Source organism: Antrostomus carolinensis, unplaced genomic scaffold, assembly GCF_000700745.2.
Source record: "Antrostomus carolinensis isolate BGI_N321 unplaced genomic scaffold, ASM70074v2 scaffold15941, whole genome shotgun sequence".
NCBI classification, from domain to species: Eukaryota; Metazoa; Chordata; class Aves; order Caprimulgiformes; family Caprimulgidae; genus Antrostomus; species Antrostomus carolinensis.
Genome location: NW_010293615.1, coordinates 16,127 through 31,223, shown reverse-complemented (window position 1 = coordinate 31,223; position 15,097 = coordinate 16,127). Strand labels below are relative to the sequence as shown.

The window sequence follows — 15,097 nt, the reverse complement described above, 5'->3', positions numbered from 1 at the left end:
AGAGACATCTAAGTTAGACAAGTCAAATGGAGATAGCCAGTACCTCATCAGCCAGGTGCTCACACCTCCTTGTCTTCTTTGACTGCAGAAACATCCCTGGTGCCTGGCCTAGACCAGCTGCCTGCTTTCTGGGCTGCAGAATTTAGCCAGGCAGCTCCCATTACACATCCTACGTGCTAACAAACTGCAGCCCCCGGGCAAAAGCTTCTCCCCACCAGCAGCTTGCCAACCTGGCCAATACTTGCCTGTTCTCAGCTGTGCCGGCCACAGGCAAACACTCTTGCTGGGCCAGCACCACCACCAGCTCGCTGGCCCCAACACCGCTCAGCCACGCACCACCAGTCTTACGTAGCCCCACGAGCACAGAGGGTTAAAATTTACCCCTGGAGATATTTTGGAGCTCAAAGGAATTACACTCAGGCTGAGCTCACCCATCTGCTGTGCCTGTAGTCCAGTATCCAACTTGTGCTAAGAGCTGAGCACCAGTAGCTTTCATAATCTAGAGGTAGCATCCATGGGATGAGCTAAAAAGGATGTTTTTCAAGAAAACCTTTAGAGCTGGGCTAACCTGGCCATTGCACAAGGCTTTTATCATCAAGCCCTCCAAAAGGCTCTAAGAACAGAAGATTAACCAGACTCCTTAGGGCTGCACCAATCTATCTGACAATTATAAACTTTCCTTAAAGGACAAGTAAGAAAAGCTCCATAAAGCAGTTGTCACAGGTCCAAAAAGGATCTTATGAATCTCATCATTTGTAAAACTTTTTCTGGAGATTTGCATTGCTTCTGCTAGTGCTGTACCTGGCTTCCAGATAAATACTCCTGAATTTTTTAATGCACCAAAAGTATGTTAAAAACCAACTCCTTAAATCTCCAGCACAAGTAGTTACTTAAAAAAAACCCAAAACTGAAATCTGCTCTTGACATCTTGGAGGATGCTTTGGTTATTCATGTAACATTTGGACGGCAACATCTCGAGCAAGAAACTGCTCGATTTCTTCTTGGGTCATTATTGCAGATGCAGGAGCTGCTGTCACTGCTTCGGCTGGTGCTGGCCTCTCACAGTCCATGTTCGAAAAGGGATTGAACCAACCCAAGGAGAAAGCACCACCAAATGCCAGCTTCATTCCTTCCCAGCCGCTGATCTTCTCCCAGGTTGGCTTCTGATTTTTAAGACGCTCAATACCCTGCAAGAAGAGAAGAGTTTTGGGTTGTGTCACATTTATAGCAGGTATAACCGCCATAGCACATGCAAAACCACCCAGGTTTTGTTCAGGGCAGTTGTTCAGGTCTTAATTAACAATCAAGTCAGATGTCCTGCCTTACTGAGAGTTTCATAACAAAACCCTAAAACAAGACCAAATTCATGCACAATCTGAATCACAGTGACTTACTTCAGTGTGAGTTGCTATTGATTGTAAAAAGACAGCTTCTAAAAAGCCATCCCTTTGGGGAACTTGGATTTCTTCTCCTGAAGTTTTTTTTAATCCCTCCAAGGAGTAACAAAATACAACTTGAAATTTCATCTTCACATTTTTACAATAGTTCAGATACAGGCAAAATACTGCAACTTTTTCCTGTGATCAGGAATTTACCATAGCCATATCTAGGCCTGTCACTAGACACTGACATAAGACCAAGTTTAGTCTGGGCCAATTAAGAGTAAATATTTAAAAACACAATTTCCATTTAACAAATTGTCAAAAGACAAATCACAATACAAGTCAGATACCCACTGGGACGTGAGGAAATCTGTACAGGTGGAAGAGGAAGTGTCAAAGCAGGACCAGAGCCTTGGTCAGTCACTGTTATGATTCATCCTCCCTCCAAGAACATCACTTGTAGTAAAGCAAACATTTTGGTTGTGTTTAAATAAAAATCCTTCAGATTTGGGCAGCAACATTTTCTTCTGGTAGTCTTCCCCACGTAGAAATAAGGAACTATGGAATATATATATATATATTTTTTTTTTTTTTAATTTGGTAAGGCTACTGCTATGTGAAATAGGGCACAATTTTTTATGCCTATCTTCTGTATCATCTAAGAGAGGAGTCAGATCTACAGCTACGTATGATATGCTCATGGTGATATATACACAAGTGACCAAGTAGAAACTCTGTTCTTAGAGAAGCAAGAGCACTGGATCCAAGTTCTGAGCCGCTCAAGGAAAGGAAAAATGAGCAAATTCAGTTAAAACCATTTAAAAGGGCAGTTTTAGAAGAGCCGGATGAAAAATACACTTGTCACGTTCTCATTCTGCAAATTTTCCCTAACAACCCAGAAAACATTTCAGAGCTTTGCAGGGGGGGAAATAAATACACACAACAGCCCAGCGGCACCGCAGCTGTGCTCGCAGCTAAGCCTTCTCAATAACACCACATTTTAATAGAGCAGCAGCTTGGTTTTGCAATAGCATTGAGTCAGCATGAGCAGGCCCAGGAGAAAACACACCATAAACTGAAGAATTATGTGTAAAGCTTTTGCAAGCTTCATTTATACCACATTTCTCACGCTGATTTAAGAGAAATCCAGCAGCAAACGTACAGAAAAAAAGGAGGCAATACCAAAACTTAAGTCTTCAGTGTTGCAATTTTGGGACAGATTCAAGCCTTAAAGCACAAATGTGCCTCTTGCAAGGCTATGCACAGGCACACATCTCTTCAGCCTGCTCCCAAGCTGCAAATACGCGGTTTTGACTGTTCCAGGGAAAATCCCTTGCAGTCTCCAGCCCATTGGGATGAGGCACTCGATGCTGCCGTGGCCAGTGCTCATCCTCACCTCCCTGCCCGGCAAGCTGGGAGAGAGGCAGTGCTTGTGCATGGCAAGCAGAGCATTGGCAAAGTGTTTTAGCACTACACATGCTTTTCCTCTGGGATACTCTGGTTCCAGCACCCCACAGCCATGCAACGAGGAGGCTTTTGCAGCTTAAAGCAGAGGAAGACCTTTGGTCGTCAGCTGCTCCTTAGCAAACTGCAGAGGTTTCTAATGTGTTAGTAACAAACCATCACTGGGGCTGCAGCATTTATTGCTTGAGTATCTAGAGAGAAAGAAAACAAGTAGCATGGAGCAGGAGGAGAAACAAACAGCAAGTGCTGAATCCCTTCCCTGGAAACACAAGCTTTAACTCTGCGCAGTCTGGTTCGATCCACGCTGCCATCTAACTGGGAATAAGGATCTTGAACGCTTCTGGGCAAAAACCCCTCTCTTCTCTCCCCAAAAAACCCATAATTCACCTGCTCTGATAGTATCTGCCAGCCAAGGCGATAAGCAAGGTCAGGCTGAGGTTGTACTAATGCCAGATTAGGGAGCAGTTCCCCAGAGCAGGCAGGGCCACACTTTCTCTCTCCCAGCCTGACCTCACTAATCCGCAGGGCACGTATTAAAAATGAGCAGAAGTTTAAAAAATTGCATCGTGGTCTAATTTTGGCTACCTGCCCCACAGTCAGCAGGGTGTGAGGTTTTGTCTTAAAAGCATTTAAGGGGGAAGGAAGGAATTACTGTTTAATGCATTGTTTTTTTAATTAACTATATTTACCCCAATAGTCCTGCCTGAGAAAATACTTTCCACAAGCAAATCAGTTAAGTCCACCTTTCTCATATTAATACTGACTCACATTTAGCATCATTCAAACTGCACCATCAAGTCACACAGTGCAAGTAAAAGAGAGGACCCTCGGATACTGAGACACACACCTGATGGGTACCAATGAACATTTCTGCAAGCTGTGATAATGCCTCATTTAAAACAAAAACAGTCTCAATTGAACACATCGATACTATATAATGCTGTTTAACAATTTGCACGTGTTTGAAACAAGAAAAGATGAGTAATTACATGGCTTTTCACAATGATTAAAAATGGCAGAACAAGGTAACCAGTCTTCCTCCAAAATCCATGGTGAATAAGGGTAATTAAACTAAACCAAAACTGGAATGTGCACCAGTGGTATTTATAATCAAAGCAGTTTTTAAAGCAATGAACTGGCCAAAGATCCAGCCCGTAACTATCAAGCTGGAAGCATTCTCTGATACTAAAATCGGGGCTACATATTTATTTACAACAGTTTTCCACTATCAGCAGTATTGGCACTATAAAAACAAGACCTAAACTTTTCTTCATTAAGGCCATGTGTATGCAAAAGCCACGTTTCCTTCACAGAATCTTCCCACTGCGGCACAAGTGCAGCCTGTGGCTCCCTCGGTGCAGTCCTGCCATGGAGATCACAACATATTCCCCAGGATCTAACCCCCAGCAAGCAGGATTGCAGAACCTGCCTGTTTACACGGCAGCACAGTTACTGACACCCTCTTCCAAGTGATGCAATACCACCACTGATTAACACAGCAGTATATTACTGATTAACTAATTCTCAAACTTAAAAAGTTGAACACTCATTTCACCTTTATTTGCTTCAGCCTGCTTGCGTATTGAAGTGAAAGTCTGGAACACTGTTACAGATTTTTCCCAATGTTTAAAAGGGAAGAAAGAAAATAAGAACAGCAAACGAGTTTTTGGAAAAGTTTTATTGCATTTGTTTTCCATATGGAAGCATTGACAGATTGAAAAGATGCAGCATTCACATTACTTCCAAAATGAGACATCCATTAAATTTCTCCTTCCCTGATTTCCTTCCCTTCCCCCATGGCTTTAAAGCAGTCTAAACAGGTCATTTTCCAAAAAAATACCATTTTCTTTTAAACCAAGGAAAAAAAAAAAAAAGATTCCTTGGAAGTCATGGACACAGCTGATTTGTATTTTTCCTTTGTTTGCCATCACTTGATGAGCCCATGGGAGTCATGATCCAAAAATATAATAGAATTCCTGCCTGAACAGAAGATGTCAGTTGCAGTTATGAATGGTTTAGATCTACCCGTTTTTGGAATGCATTCTGTCCCTCCCACTTTTCATCACCACACAGTTCACAACAGTATGCATGCTCCTTACCATCAATATTTGCCAATTTAAAGTACACATACGTGCGCGTGTGTGCTGGCACACAAACACATGTGTGCACAAATACGAGAAAAGGTTTACAAAGGTCTAAACCAGGGCGATGCTAAGAATATAGAACCAGCCACCCTGGTACACCTACATATCCGGTCAATATTAGTCCTTCTAGTAATCTGGGCATTCGTGTCAGTTTTTCAAGTTAACACCACTTAGCAGGCATTGCTCTAACAAGTCATTTACCAAGACAAACACACACAGAGAAGATGATTCTGCTATTCTAAACACTTGAAAATTAGACTTCTTTCTTTCCTGCAAGTGTAAGGCATTTAATAATCCAAAGAGACTTCTAAATCTGCCACAGTTACCCTAAGAAGGCAACAATTTCCTGCACACAAGGGAGGGAACAGACAAAACAATGCCAAAAAGATGGAATCAGTTCTGTGGCTGGAAGGAAAAAGGAGGGTGGGGTGGGAATAGGTGTTGGCAACATTTGTTGTAAGTACTTTAACTGTATGCAATCACCAGGTCAACTGGCTCTTTTCCTGCGTTGCGTTCTTGGTCTTGCACTTTTTGGTTAAGTGAAGTGTCTGCTTTCCTGTTCAAGTTCATTTATGAAAGAGCAATGTGCTCCCTCTGGAAGTCCAAAGGTGTCTGTGTAGGGCTGTTGGCACTCATATGTCTTCCACAGAGCTCACCACAGTCAGGAGACAGCATGAGAATCTACTCAGAAGAGGTGGGTCACAACAGAGACAGAGGATCCCCTTCACATTAGTTACGCCATACAGAAAGCAGAGAGAAACAAAGGCCAGTAAAGTTAACAAGATTAAAAAAAAAAAAAAAAAGAAAAAAAGAAAAAAAAGAAAAGAAAAAAAAGAAAAGAAAAGCAGCAGCAGTTTCAGCCAGACATATAGAATTATCTCAAACTGTGGAGTACAGGGCTTTTTTTTTCCTCTGCAATTATCAGCCATTTAATAAACATAAAAAAGTTTGTTTTGCTTTTTTGTTTTAAACATTCATGGAAAATTTATAACAGTAGTGCTGTAATATGTTTCTATTTTAGTGGAAATGCTGGTCAAGAATTCCTCAGACCACATACTGGTACGGGTCTGCTTTTCCTTGGTCTGGTGTTGCGAATGGGCTAAGCCATGCTATAGAGAACGGATGGCCAAATACTGCTTTCATGTTCATCCATTTTGTTTTTTTAGCCCATCTTCTCTCTTCCTTTTTCAACTGTTCTATTCCCTGAAAACAGAAATATTACATTTTCAGTCAAACACTCAGATTTTTATAGTTCTGGACTTGGGGAAAAGTCTATACTCAGTTACCCCTTATCCAAAGGATGGAGTAAGAAAATAAAAATGCATCTACACTGCCTTTCCTTTTCTTATCATTTTATAATTAAAAAATATTAAGGATAGAAAGTATTCCTTGGAAATAAAGTTACTTTCATTTTTTTCAGGCCTAGGTATTTCATAAACCTTTTAAGACCTGTCCTCCAATTGCTTCTGATGTTAATTAAGAAAACCCCACCACCTAAAACCAAACAAGAAGTATGTGATTTAATGGCTGAAAGCATTATGTGCTAACCTATCGCTGAAGTTTTAGAGGAAACCATTACAAGCTTGCAGACAAAAAAAAACCAAACCCACAAACCCAAAGATAATCTCTATAATGCTCCCAGATTCACCAAGCAAGTTCAGGAAGTGCCCATGGCTCAGTCTAGCTGAGTCTACCTGGTGCCTCTTCATGTTTCATTAGAATCATTGCTAAAACATGCATGGGCTGACAGCAGGGAGAAAGGGTTAAAAAAGATACCAATTTGAGAGAAATCAGTGGCATTGTTTAGTAAAGGTTAGAGGGAGAACAAAAATAAGCCATCAAGCAATCAGCTGAAACATTCACTAGTCAATCATTAAAAAAAAAATAAAATAAATTATCTATATTGTGTCTATAACCCACAAAGTGAACTTGTCCTTTCAGGAAAGCTGTGCCTGGCTGCCACGGAAGGAAAATGAACGAGTGCAGCCACTGGAGAGCATTACTCTTCCACGGGTAGCAGCAGCAGACAAATCACTCTGTTCTGTAACTTTGGCTCTTTTGCAAGGTAAGCTTCTCCTGACCTACGTGTCTCTCCCATGCTACTGATTAATGCACTGTAATACATCTGTGTGTCTCCAATTACTGATTCAGGGAGCTTTGCAGAACACTAACGTGTCAACTGCAAGAGTTGTGCTGATCCTTGGTAAATGTCACCTCTAGAGACAACTGCAAAATACTAGGGTTGTGGGTCCCTTCAGGCAGAAAGGAACCATTCCGGTGGGGCAGTGTACACAAGATGGGGAATTAGGTCTCCCAGTGATTGGAAGAGGAAGGTGAGAAAGGGCAAGACCCAGCCCAGTCTCTAACATGTGAAGTAAAATACTGCAAGAGATCACACCAGGAAGATTTCACCTGGAAATACTCTTCTGCTGAAAACAGCTTGCTTGCCAGACACAGCTAGCTCCATGCTAGGAAATCAACAATGAGACATTCCACAGAGCAAAATCCTTACTGGTACATATTAAAAAAAAAACCTAAAATGAAAACCCACCACCCAACAGGGGCAGACCATATTTCATTTTTTATTTTAGATTGTGGCATTGCTCCTTTAACGTCTATGAGTTCACACAATTTGAGGGGAAAGGAAAATCAGGAGACTTATTTGGGTGCCCAGCTGTAGGAAGTAGCTTCTAAAAATTATTGATGTGTTCCAAAGATTGAGAAATTTAGATGATGATTTCACAGGCAGCATTGCTAATTTATGCACTTATTGATAAAGTCAAGCTCGACAGGATCTTGTTGTTCTGTATGACACTGTACTTCTCCCTGGGGCTCTCCCTAGCAGAAAGAACAGCTGAAGTTTTCCTCTGAATACAGAAGAGCCACAGTGTGAACATCAGCCTCTTGCAGAAGCCAAGCATTAAAAAAAAAGTACTGCAAATGGGAGCAATGGGCTCTTACAGTCTATAATGCCAGTCACAGCTCTCAAAAGGCAACAAAAATACCCATTCTAGCTTCAACTGGCCATGGGCAAACAAGTGAAGGGGAACAAAAACTAAAGAAGGCAGGGGAGGAAATAAGAGTTGTCACTCTTTTTAAGACTATCTCTTCTCTTCAGCCACTCCAGTTAATTCAGATATCTGAGCATGCTTGGTGAAGGCCGGCAGTATTTTCAAGTGTGGGAACACTCCCAGGAGTCATCAGCTCTGTCTTTACAGAAGTGCACAGATGCAGGGATATAGGATGGACTGCAACTACTATATAACCTCTCCTACGCCATCTTTGAAATGGGGATGACATGGTGGCTTTGCAGCAGACTGTACCCAGCAGGTTTCCATGAGCCTGCTCCACTCCCTTTTCTTTTTTCCTCTGGCAAGAGTTTTTGACTGTTTAACAAGCAGATAAAACTGGAAATCTTCTAGAAGTGTGTCTGTATACACATATAGCCCTCTCCCATCTACTCATCTTGGCTTTCCAGCACATAAAGCTGTACATAGTGACACCAGGGGACACACAGCTGAATTTCAGACAATACCAATGCAAAAGCACTTCAGTAAGGGAAAAACATTCTTGAATCCACAGGGACAAATACTCTCTACAGAGTAATTCCAGTTACCAATGCCTACCTTATCAGAGGTACTGTCAACACAGCATCCCAGCCAATACCAAGGAGTACACTACTTCCCACAGTAACCTTCGGAGAGCACAGTCCAGCACTGTGCTAGCTCTGCTTATTGCATTGGGTCTTTCCTCAAAGGCTACATGTACCTGAACTCGTCGTGCAGTGAGGTAAAACCTCGTAGCCCTTCACTGTTTCTACAAACAGCGAGAGAGACTGGGTAAAGGAGAGAGTGTGTGAGACACCCACCGTTTCATCAGTGCAGATGGAGTGTACTTGGGTCCCAAACATAACTGAAGTGAAGATGAGAAATAGGAGAGCCTCAAAACACAAGAGGATGAGAAGAATCACTGTAGTTGGCGGAGAGAAGGAACTGCATTCTGCAAACACAAAACAATGGAGTTGGAAGGGGAGAGATCAGGCAATGCAGCAGCTGCAAAACACCTGCTAAGCCACAAGTTTTCCATTACTCAAACCATCAAAATAAATTATGTGATCACCATTCTCAAAAAGGTACACAGGGAAGCTCTGACATTCTTGAGGATATTCAACAGTAAAAGGATCACTTCTGTAAGTTTAAAAAAGAGTAAAACAAAACAAAACAAGAAAACCCCCCAACCCTGCAACACTTCAAGAATACAACTTTCTTTTCTACTGAGGTGTTTCCCCAGCACACTGGCTAGGACCCCACTCTACTCCACTTCACCTGTAGCTTCTCTCTTAAATCTTAATCATAACCAGTTTTCCACAGTGGTAAAGTCCCATTAGAAATCTCAAGCTGGTGGTCAGGACACAAGGATAATTATTTCTGTAGAACCGACATAAAACCAGCCTATGCTTCCTTTCCTAACTGCTCTAAGTGGTAACCTAAAGAAGAGCAGATTAAGCCAAATTCTTATTTTTCCTCATACTCTATAGTGCAAACTCAGGCAAGAGATGAAAAAAAAAAAATAATCTGAGAAGGTAACTATAAAAAGAGAAGCAGAAGAAAGGAAGAGAAAGGAAAATGTTATAGGGCAAAAATCACAGTGTTGAGTGTTTTAAATGTCAGAACATCTCCAGATTTTTCTGAAATCCAAGAATGAGTATCACAAAAAACCCCAATTTTTCTCATGAGTGTTAAGCTTTAACAGATACACCATAACCAGGGGCTAACACAGTCAGCACAGATCCAAGGCAGCTGGAACAACAGATAACTGCTCTGTTCTGCCACCTAAACCTGGGGCAGGTGGGAAAGTGCTTCCCCCACAGATACAGGCTCAGAGAAAGCAGGCAAAGGAAATTCCACCTTTTGCTGTATCCTTCCCCTATGGTCCTGGTCATTGTAGTCAAATCCAGATGTTTTCAGTGACAGCTGGCAGTTGTTTTACAAAGTTCTGAACTGCAGAACCACCTTGTCAAATTCAGCTCATGTGTGTAAATGTACCCGTCCTCTGCAGTATTATAAACTAAACCAGGTCATTATATTGAATGACACAACTGCAATTCTAAGAAAAACAAAGGTAATGCTCTTCCAAAAAAAATCCACAAGCAGTACATACATCTGCACACGCATTCTTTGACAGCTTGCCATTTGACTCAGCATTACCTAGAGGATTACCTATATCCATTTGTGTTTTTAAAAACACATTTCAACTGGCTTTGTGAAAATTTACTCACTGGCTGCTCCAGAGTGAGAGCTGGGTTTTTCTGTTTGCTTGTTTGGGTTTGTTTTTTCTTTTTGTGGAAAGGAATTGTTTGTTCTTGTGAGGGTGGATTTTTGGATCTGAGTTAGCGTGTTTTCCTGGCAGTCTTGCAAGAATGATTCACATTACCCTTTCAAAAAAAGCATACACATTCTTCTTATCTTGTGCTGGCATTCAGGAAATTAGTGCTGCATTCATGTCAACAGTAGATTATTGCATACATACAACCGAGGTGTCTTTACATTTCAGCTTCTCTCTTGGCAGTATCAGGCTTAAGTTGAAACAGGTTTTTTCGGGACAGAGATCCCAGGAGGTCAGAAAGATTTATGAAGTTCCAGGATTGACCATTTAAAAAAAAAAGAGATAGCACAGCAGAGCCCTGATGGCGTTCTTCTGAAACAAGCATAAAAGGGGTTGCCTTACAAGCCAACTACATTATAAGGTCTCATTCATAGGTTAATCTGGTATTTTAATGAGATATGTTGTTAGTACTCACTTGTCCAGTCTTCTTCAAAGCAATACAAGAAGTGAAATCCCACCATGATTAGAGCATGCAGGGAAATCAGTGCTATATACATCTGAAAAATAAAGGATGTAATATAGGTATAAGGTAAGTTTAAAGACCAAAATATTAAATTTTACAAACACTTTAACGAAAGCAAAGTGTTAAGACTTCAAAAAAAAAAAACAAACAAAAAACAACCAAACAAACCAAAAACATCCAAGCCCTCCCATCCCCCCTAAACAAGCACCCTGAAGCTGGCAAATGCCAAGATTACACAGACTCATTCTGGCCTTACTAACAGCTCTGACTGCACAGGAGGGAGACTGTTGAACTCAAAGCCAGCTGGACACAAAACCCAGCCTCCTGCACCCCAGAATGGCCTTACACACACCTTAGTGTCCTCATCTGCACTGAGACAGTGCGACTTTCAGAGAACAGCAGCTCTCTGACATGCAGGTACCATGTTGTCAAAGCTTACATCCTTGCTCTTGGGAGCACTACAGCTTCCCAGAGAAACAACAGCTCATTTGTTTTAACCACAAAAAGCACTATCTATTTTCCAGCATGAGTTTCAGAGAAGTGATTTTTCTTTTTTTTAAAGAAGTACTTTACCCTGAGGCAGATACTGGCATGGAAAGTTTCTCTCAAGCTTTAATACTTTGTACTTAATGCTTTTTGTTTTAAATTAGGTCTTAGCTTTGTACCAAAAAGCTTTAAACTACATGCAATGCTACACATACACTACCATTTACCAAGACAGGGCTAAAAAGATGACCCTCCTAAACCTACAGACTCTGACAAAGGTTGGCAGATACTGGAAGTGAGAAAGATTTTCTTACAAGAAACCCCTGTGGAAGTTTGTTTTTCCTTGCAAGTTGAGCATGCTGCCATTCTTTAATCTCCTCAGGTCTCAAAAAGAACAACCAAGAACAAACCCAACAACCCTTATTTTGTTTCTCTCAACTACATTGTTTAATACTTCCTGCTTGAAAGTAGATGTCGGTTTTAACAGAAACATAAATCCTTTTGATAGGATTAAAACATCTAGCTCACTCCTCATGGTGGAAAAAACCTCCTTTGCTCAAGGGAAAGAACCAGGATTTGGTTTGTTCTGTAATTTGCATCCTAACAAACCACACCATAGAACAGTAAGCCTTTCCATTTAACTGAAAATCCCCCCCTTTTTACTTGGTAATATGAGAACATTCTCCTTTGAACCTACAGATGTCTCAAAAGATTTATTAGTAAAACAGAGCATCACTGAAACTCAGCCTTGTAATGTTCACACTACTCCCACGGGATATTTGCAGTTCACTTTGATGAAACAGATTTCAACCCTTCCATAAATATGTAGTTTTCAGGTTTGCACTCCTGTTTTCTTACTCATGATGCCACAGATACAGCACAAAAAGTCAAACACCTCCCTGGTTTTCAAGTACAAAAATAAACCACTTGCAAGTAAGAGGTGGATAATTCTTGCCAAAGGCGATGCAGACTTCCCAATCCTCACTTAAGATGTGGCAACAGCTCTTCTATGTTCCCACATAGGTACTCATACAACTACAACATTTAGGAACCCTACATATGGCCTGGGACCCTATCAGCCACAGTACAGGCCCACACCTCCAAGAGCTACACACCACAATAAACTACTCGCATTATGAAATACAACTGTCAACACAAACCTCACAGAAGCCTGGCAAATACTTCCTGTGATGCCTTTTCCCCCTTTGCTGTGTTGTGTGTGCTCCCTAATTAGCAAAACAAAGTCTGCAAACAGTTCCCTGTAAAGTGTTTATGAAACAACAAAAAAGAAGAAAGCCAGCCTTCCAGCCTTGGGAGCTGCTTCACAGGCTACACACGGTGTTTCAGAGCTGCCCACTGGAAAACCTCAAACACCACTTGCAAAATACTTACTGTAAACAGTACAAAGTACTTCTGGTTATTCTCTCCTACACAGTTATTGACCCACGGGCAGTGATGGTCCATTTTCCGAATACACCTCTTGCAAACACTGAAAGAACACAAGTCTTTATGTACAGCACGTTTCATTCCCGGAATGCAAGATTTCACAGGGACTTGGGGGACACAGAAATTAAAGGAAAGAACAGAGGTGAAATGTGGACCTAAATGATACACTGGTCACCACATTTACATTTGTGGTTTGCTCACTTGACTACGTCTGTTCAAAATGAACCATACAATACCAATTACCATTGTAAAAAATTAATGTCAAGTAAGATACATTAGCATAATATTCACATTTTGTTCTGACAAAATATGGTTTGAACAATACATTTAGGCAGATGGAAAAAATCTGTTATTTAGTTTATTTTTAACCTATTTGGTCTGTGAAAATGTCCACAGATTAAAAACAAACAAAACCCAGAAATATATGAAAAGCAGTAATGAAAAGGATATTTTTCGGAGTTGACAATAACAGACTGAGGTTCATTTACTAACATTAGCTGGTAGCAGGAACTTTAAAAAAAAAACAAAAAACAAAACAGCAACTGAAAAAAGCATTAGAAAAGATTCTTGACTTCAAGGTAAGCCACATACTAGCATAAAACAGCTGTGGCAGTCAGTCAGAAAGACAGTACCAGAATATACATTCAAGGTAAAATGAGATGTTAAAGCACTTCACAAAACCAGACTAATAAAATAAAAATTCAAATTCTTGCCAGCATGCACACTGTGGCTAGAAGTCAAATAATTAAAAGATTATTACTTTGTCTGAACATCATTCTCTTGCTTAGTCAGTAACTGCTTCAACTCACATAATAAAGGAAGTCTTTCTCTCTGCTGCTTTCTCATATGATAGGAGACGAAAGGCAGTCTCCTGATACCACATTGCACAAACAAGCACAGAAATCAAATATGAAAAAACACCAAACCCCAAAACAAACAAACAATAGACCCAGAAAGGAAACAGTCATTTCAGAACAATGGAATGGCAGCACTGCAACAGAAAGGATTGAGGACTCTGCGAATTTTAGTTTTCTTCTTATAACCAAAAAAATATGTTGACCTTAATATAAACAATAAACTTCAACACCCAAAAGCTTAAGGGAAACTCAGACAAACATAAATGTGCTCTTATGAGCATGGATGAATAAATAATAGAAAACCTCTCCCCCAGAACAGCCGCACGCTCACTCTACAGGGTGGGAGGGGGGAATCCCCAAAGGTACGCGCCATGCCTGAAAAACAAATGAGTTGCTATAGCCCTGATCCTAAATGAAAGGTTGGTGAGACATGCCCGAGTCTCTCAGCACACTGGCCAGATCAGGAACTGCTTCTCCTCAGACAGGCACAGGTACCTTATTACCTGCCAGCCCCAGGTGCACTGGACAACAGGAAAAGCCCCCTTTTGCTAGAATGAGCACCTTGACATTATTTTTGAGCTACAGGGAAACTAAAATCAGCTGGCACAATAAAAACAATTTATCTCCCAGATAACACCATACTTCCTATGACAAGTATCAATTACTGTTTGTTTGGAGTTTTTTTTTAAAGAAAAGGTGGGGGTGAGGCAGGGCAGGTGGTGTAAAGCAGGAGGATGCCTCCCTGTGGCCTCATTTACTTTGTGCAGACCCACACACACTTCCCTTGGGCTCCGAAACATCTCCAAGCAACCTCTTCAACTGCTCCTAGGTCCCAGCTCCCCAGAGGGACAACGTGAAGCAGCCAAGCCAAAGAAGACTTCCATGAAGGAGGTAGCTAAGGCTGCAAGGAGAGGTTTTATTCCACACATACATACCAAAAGCAGTTATCCAGCTGCTTAGCAGAACATAAAACTAGCTGGTAGAAGAGGAAACACAAACTAAGGCTGAAAACTATAGGCAGCAGGGATTGCCCATAGTCAGACACTCTCCCCTCGCTCAACCACCCAGCTTCCAAATGCTGGCAGGAGTAGTCTGCTGGGCATGAGGGGAACTTGCAAAATAGGCTATGAATCAAAAAAGCAGCCTGGTCCCTCAGGCAATACAGCTAGCAGTACCTCCTGCTCATGCATATGCACAACCTTGATGTGTGAAAGTCCAATAAATCCCCCTAACCCACAAAAAAAATGTTTGACTGAAGAGTCCCAACAGCATCAGTGCTCAGTGGATCTGTTTGCCAAATCTTAACGTCTAAAACATTATCTTAAAGCATAGAAAAAAGGACCATGGAGACGAGGATTTGTGTTTAGCCAAAGAGTCTTTTTCATTTACCTACACTGTGAGTCATCAGCAAGACAGCATTTTAGATGCGAAGTTTCATTCATAATTGAAGAAGTGTCAGAGGGGATTTTA

General features: G+C 41.2%; 1 protein-coding gene across 3 annotated transcripts in view; it reads right to left on the bottom strand.

Annotated features, from left to right (window-relative positions):
• Positions 1–944: 944 nt before the first annotated feature.
• ZDHHC3 (zDHHC palmitoyltransferase 3) overlaps positions 945–15,097 on the bottom strand; it is an 18,211-nt gene continuing 4,058 nt past the window's right edge. Inside the window, exons 3-6 of one of the 3 annotated variants that reach the window (XM_010177350.1) lie at positions 12,717–12,813; positions 10,791–10,872; positions 8,859–8,989; positions 945–1,187 (exon numbers count right to left, since the gene is read on the bottom strand). In XM_010177350.1, the coding sequence (XP_010175652.1) occupies positions 945–1,187; positions 8,859–8,989; positions 10,791–10,872; positions 12,717–12,813 (553 nt within the window). Of the gene's footprint in view, positions 1,188–5,404; positions 6,194–8,369; positions 8,406–8,461; positions 8,990–10,790; positions 10,873–12,716; positions 12,814–15,097 lie in introns of those variants that run through there. The other 2 variants (XM_010177351.1, XR_728087.1) reach the window with 2 other exon arrangements.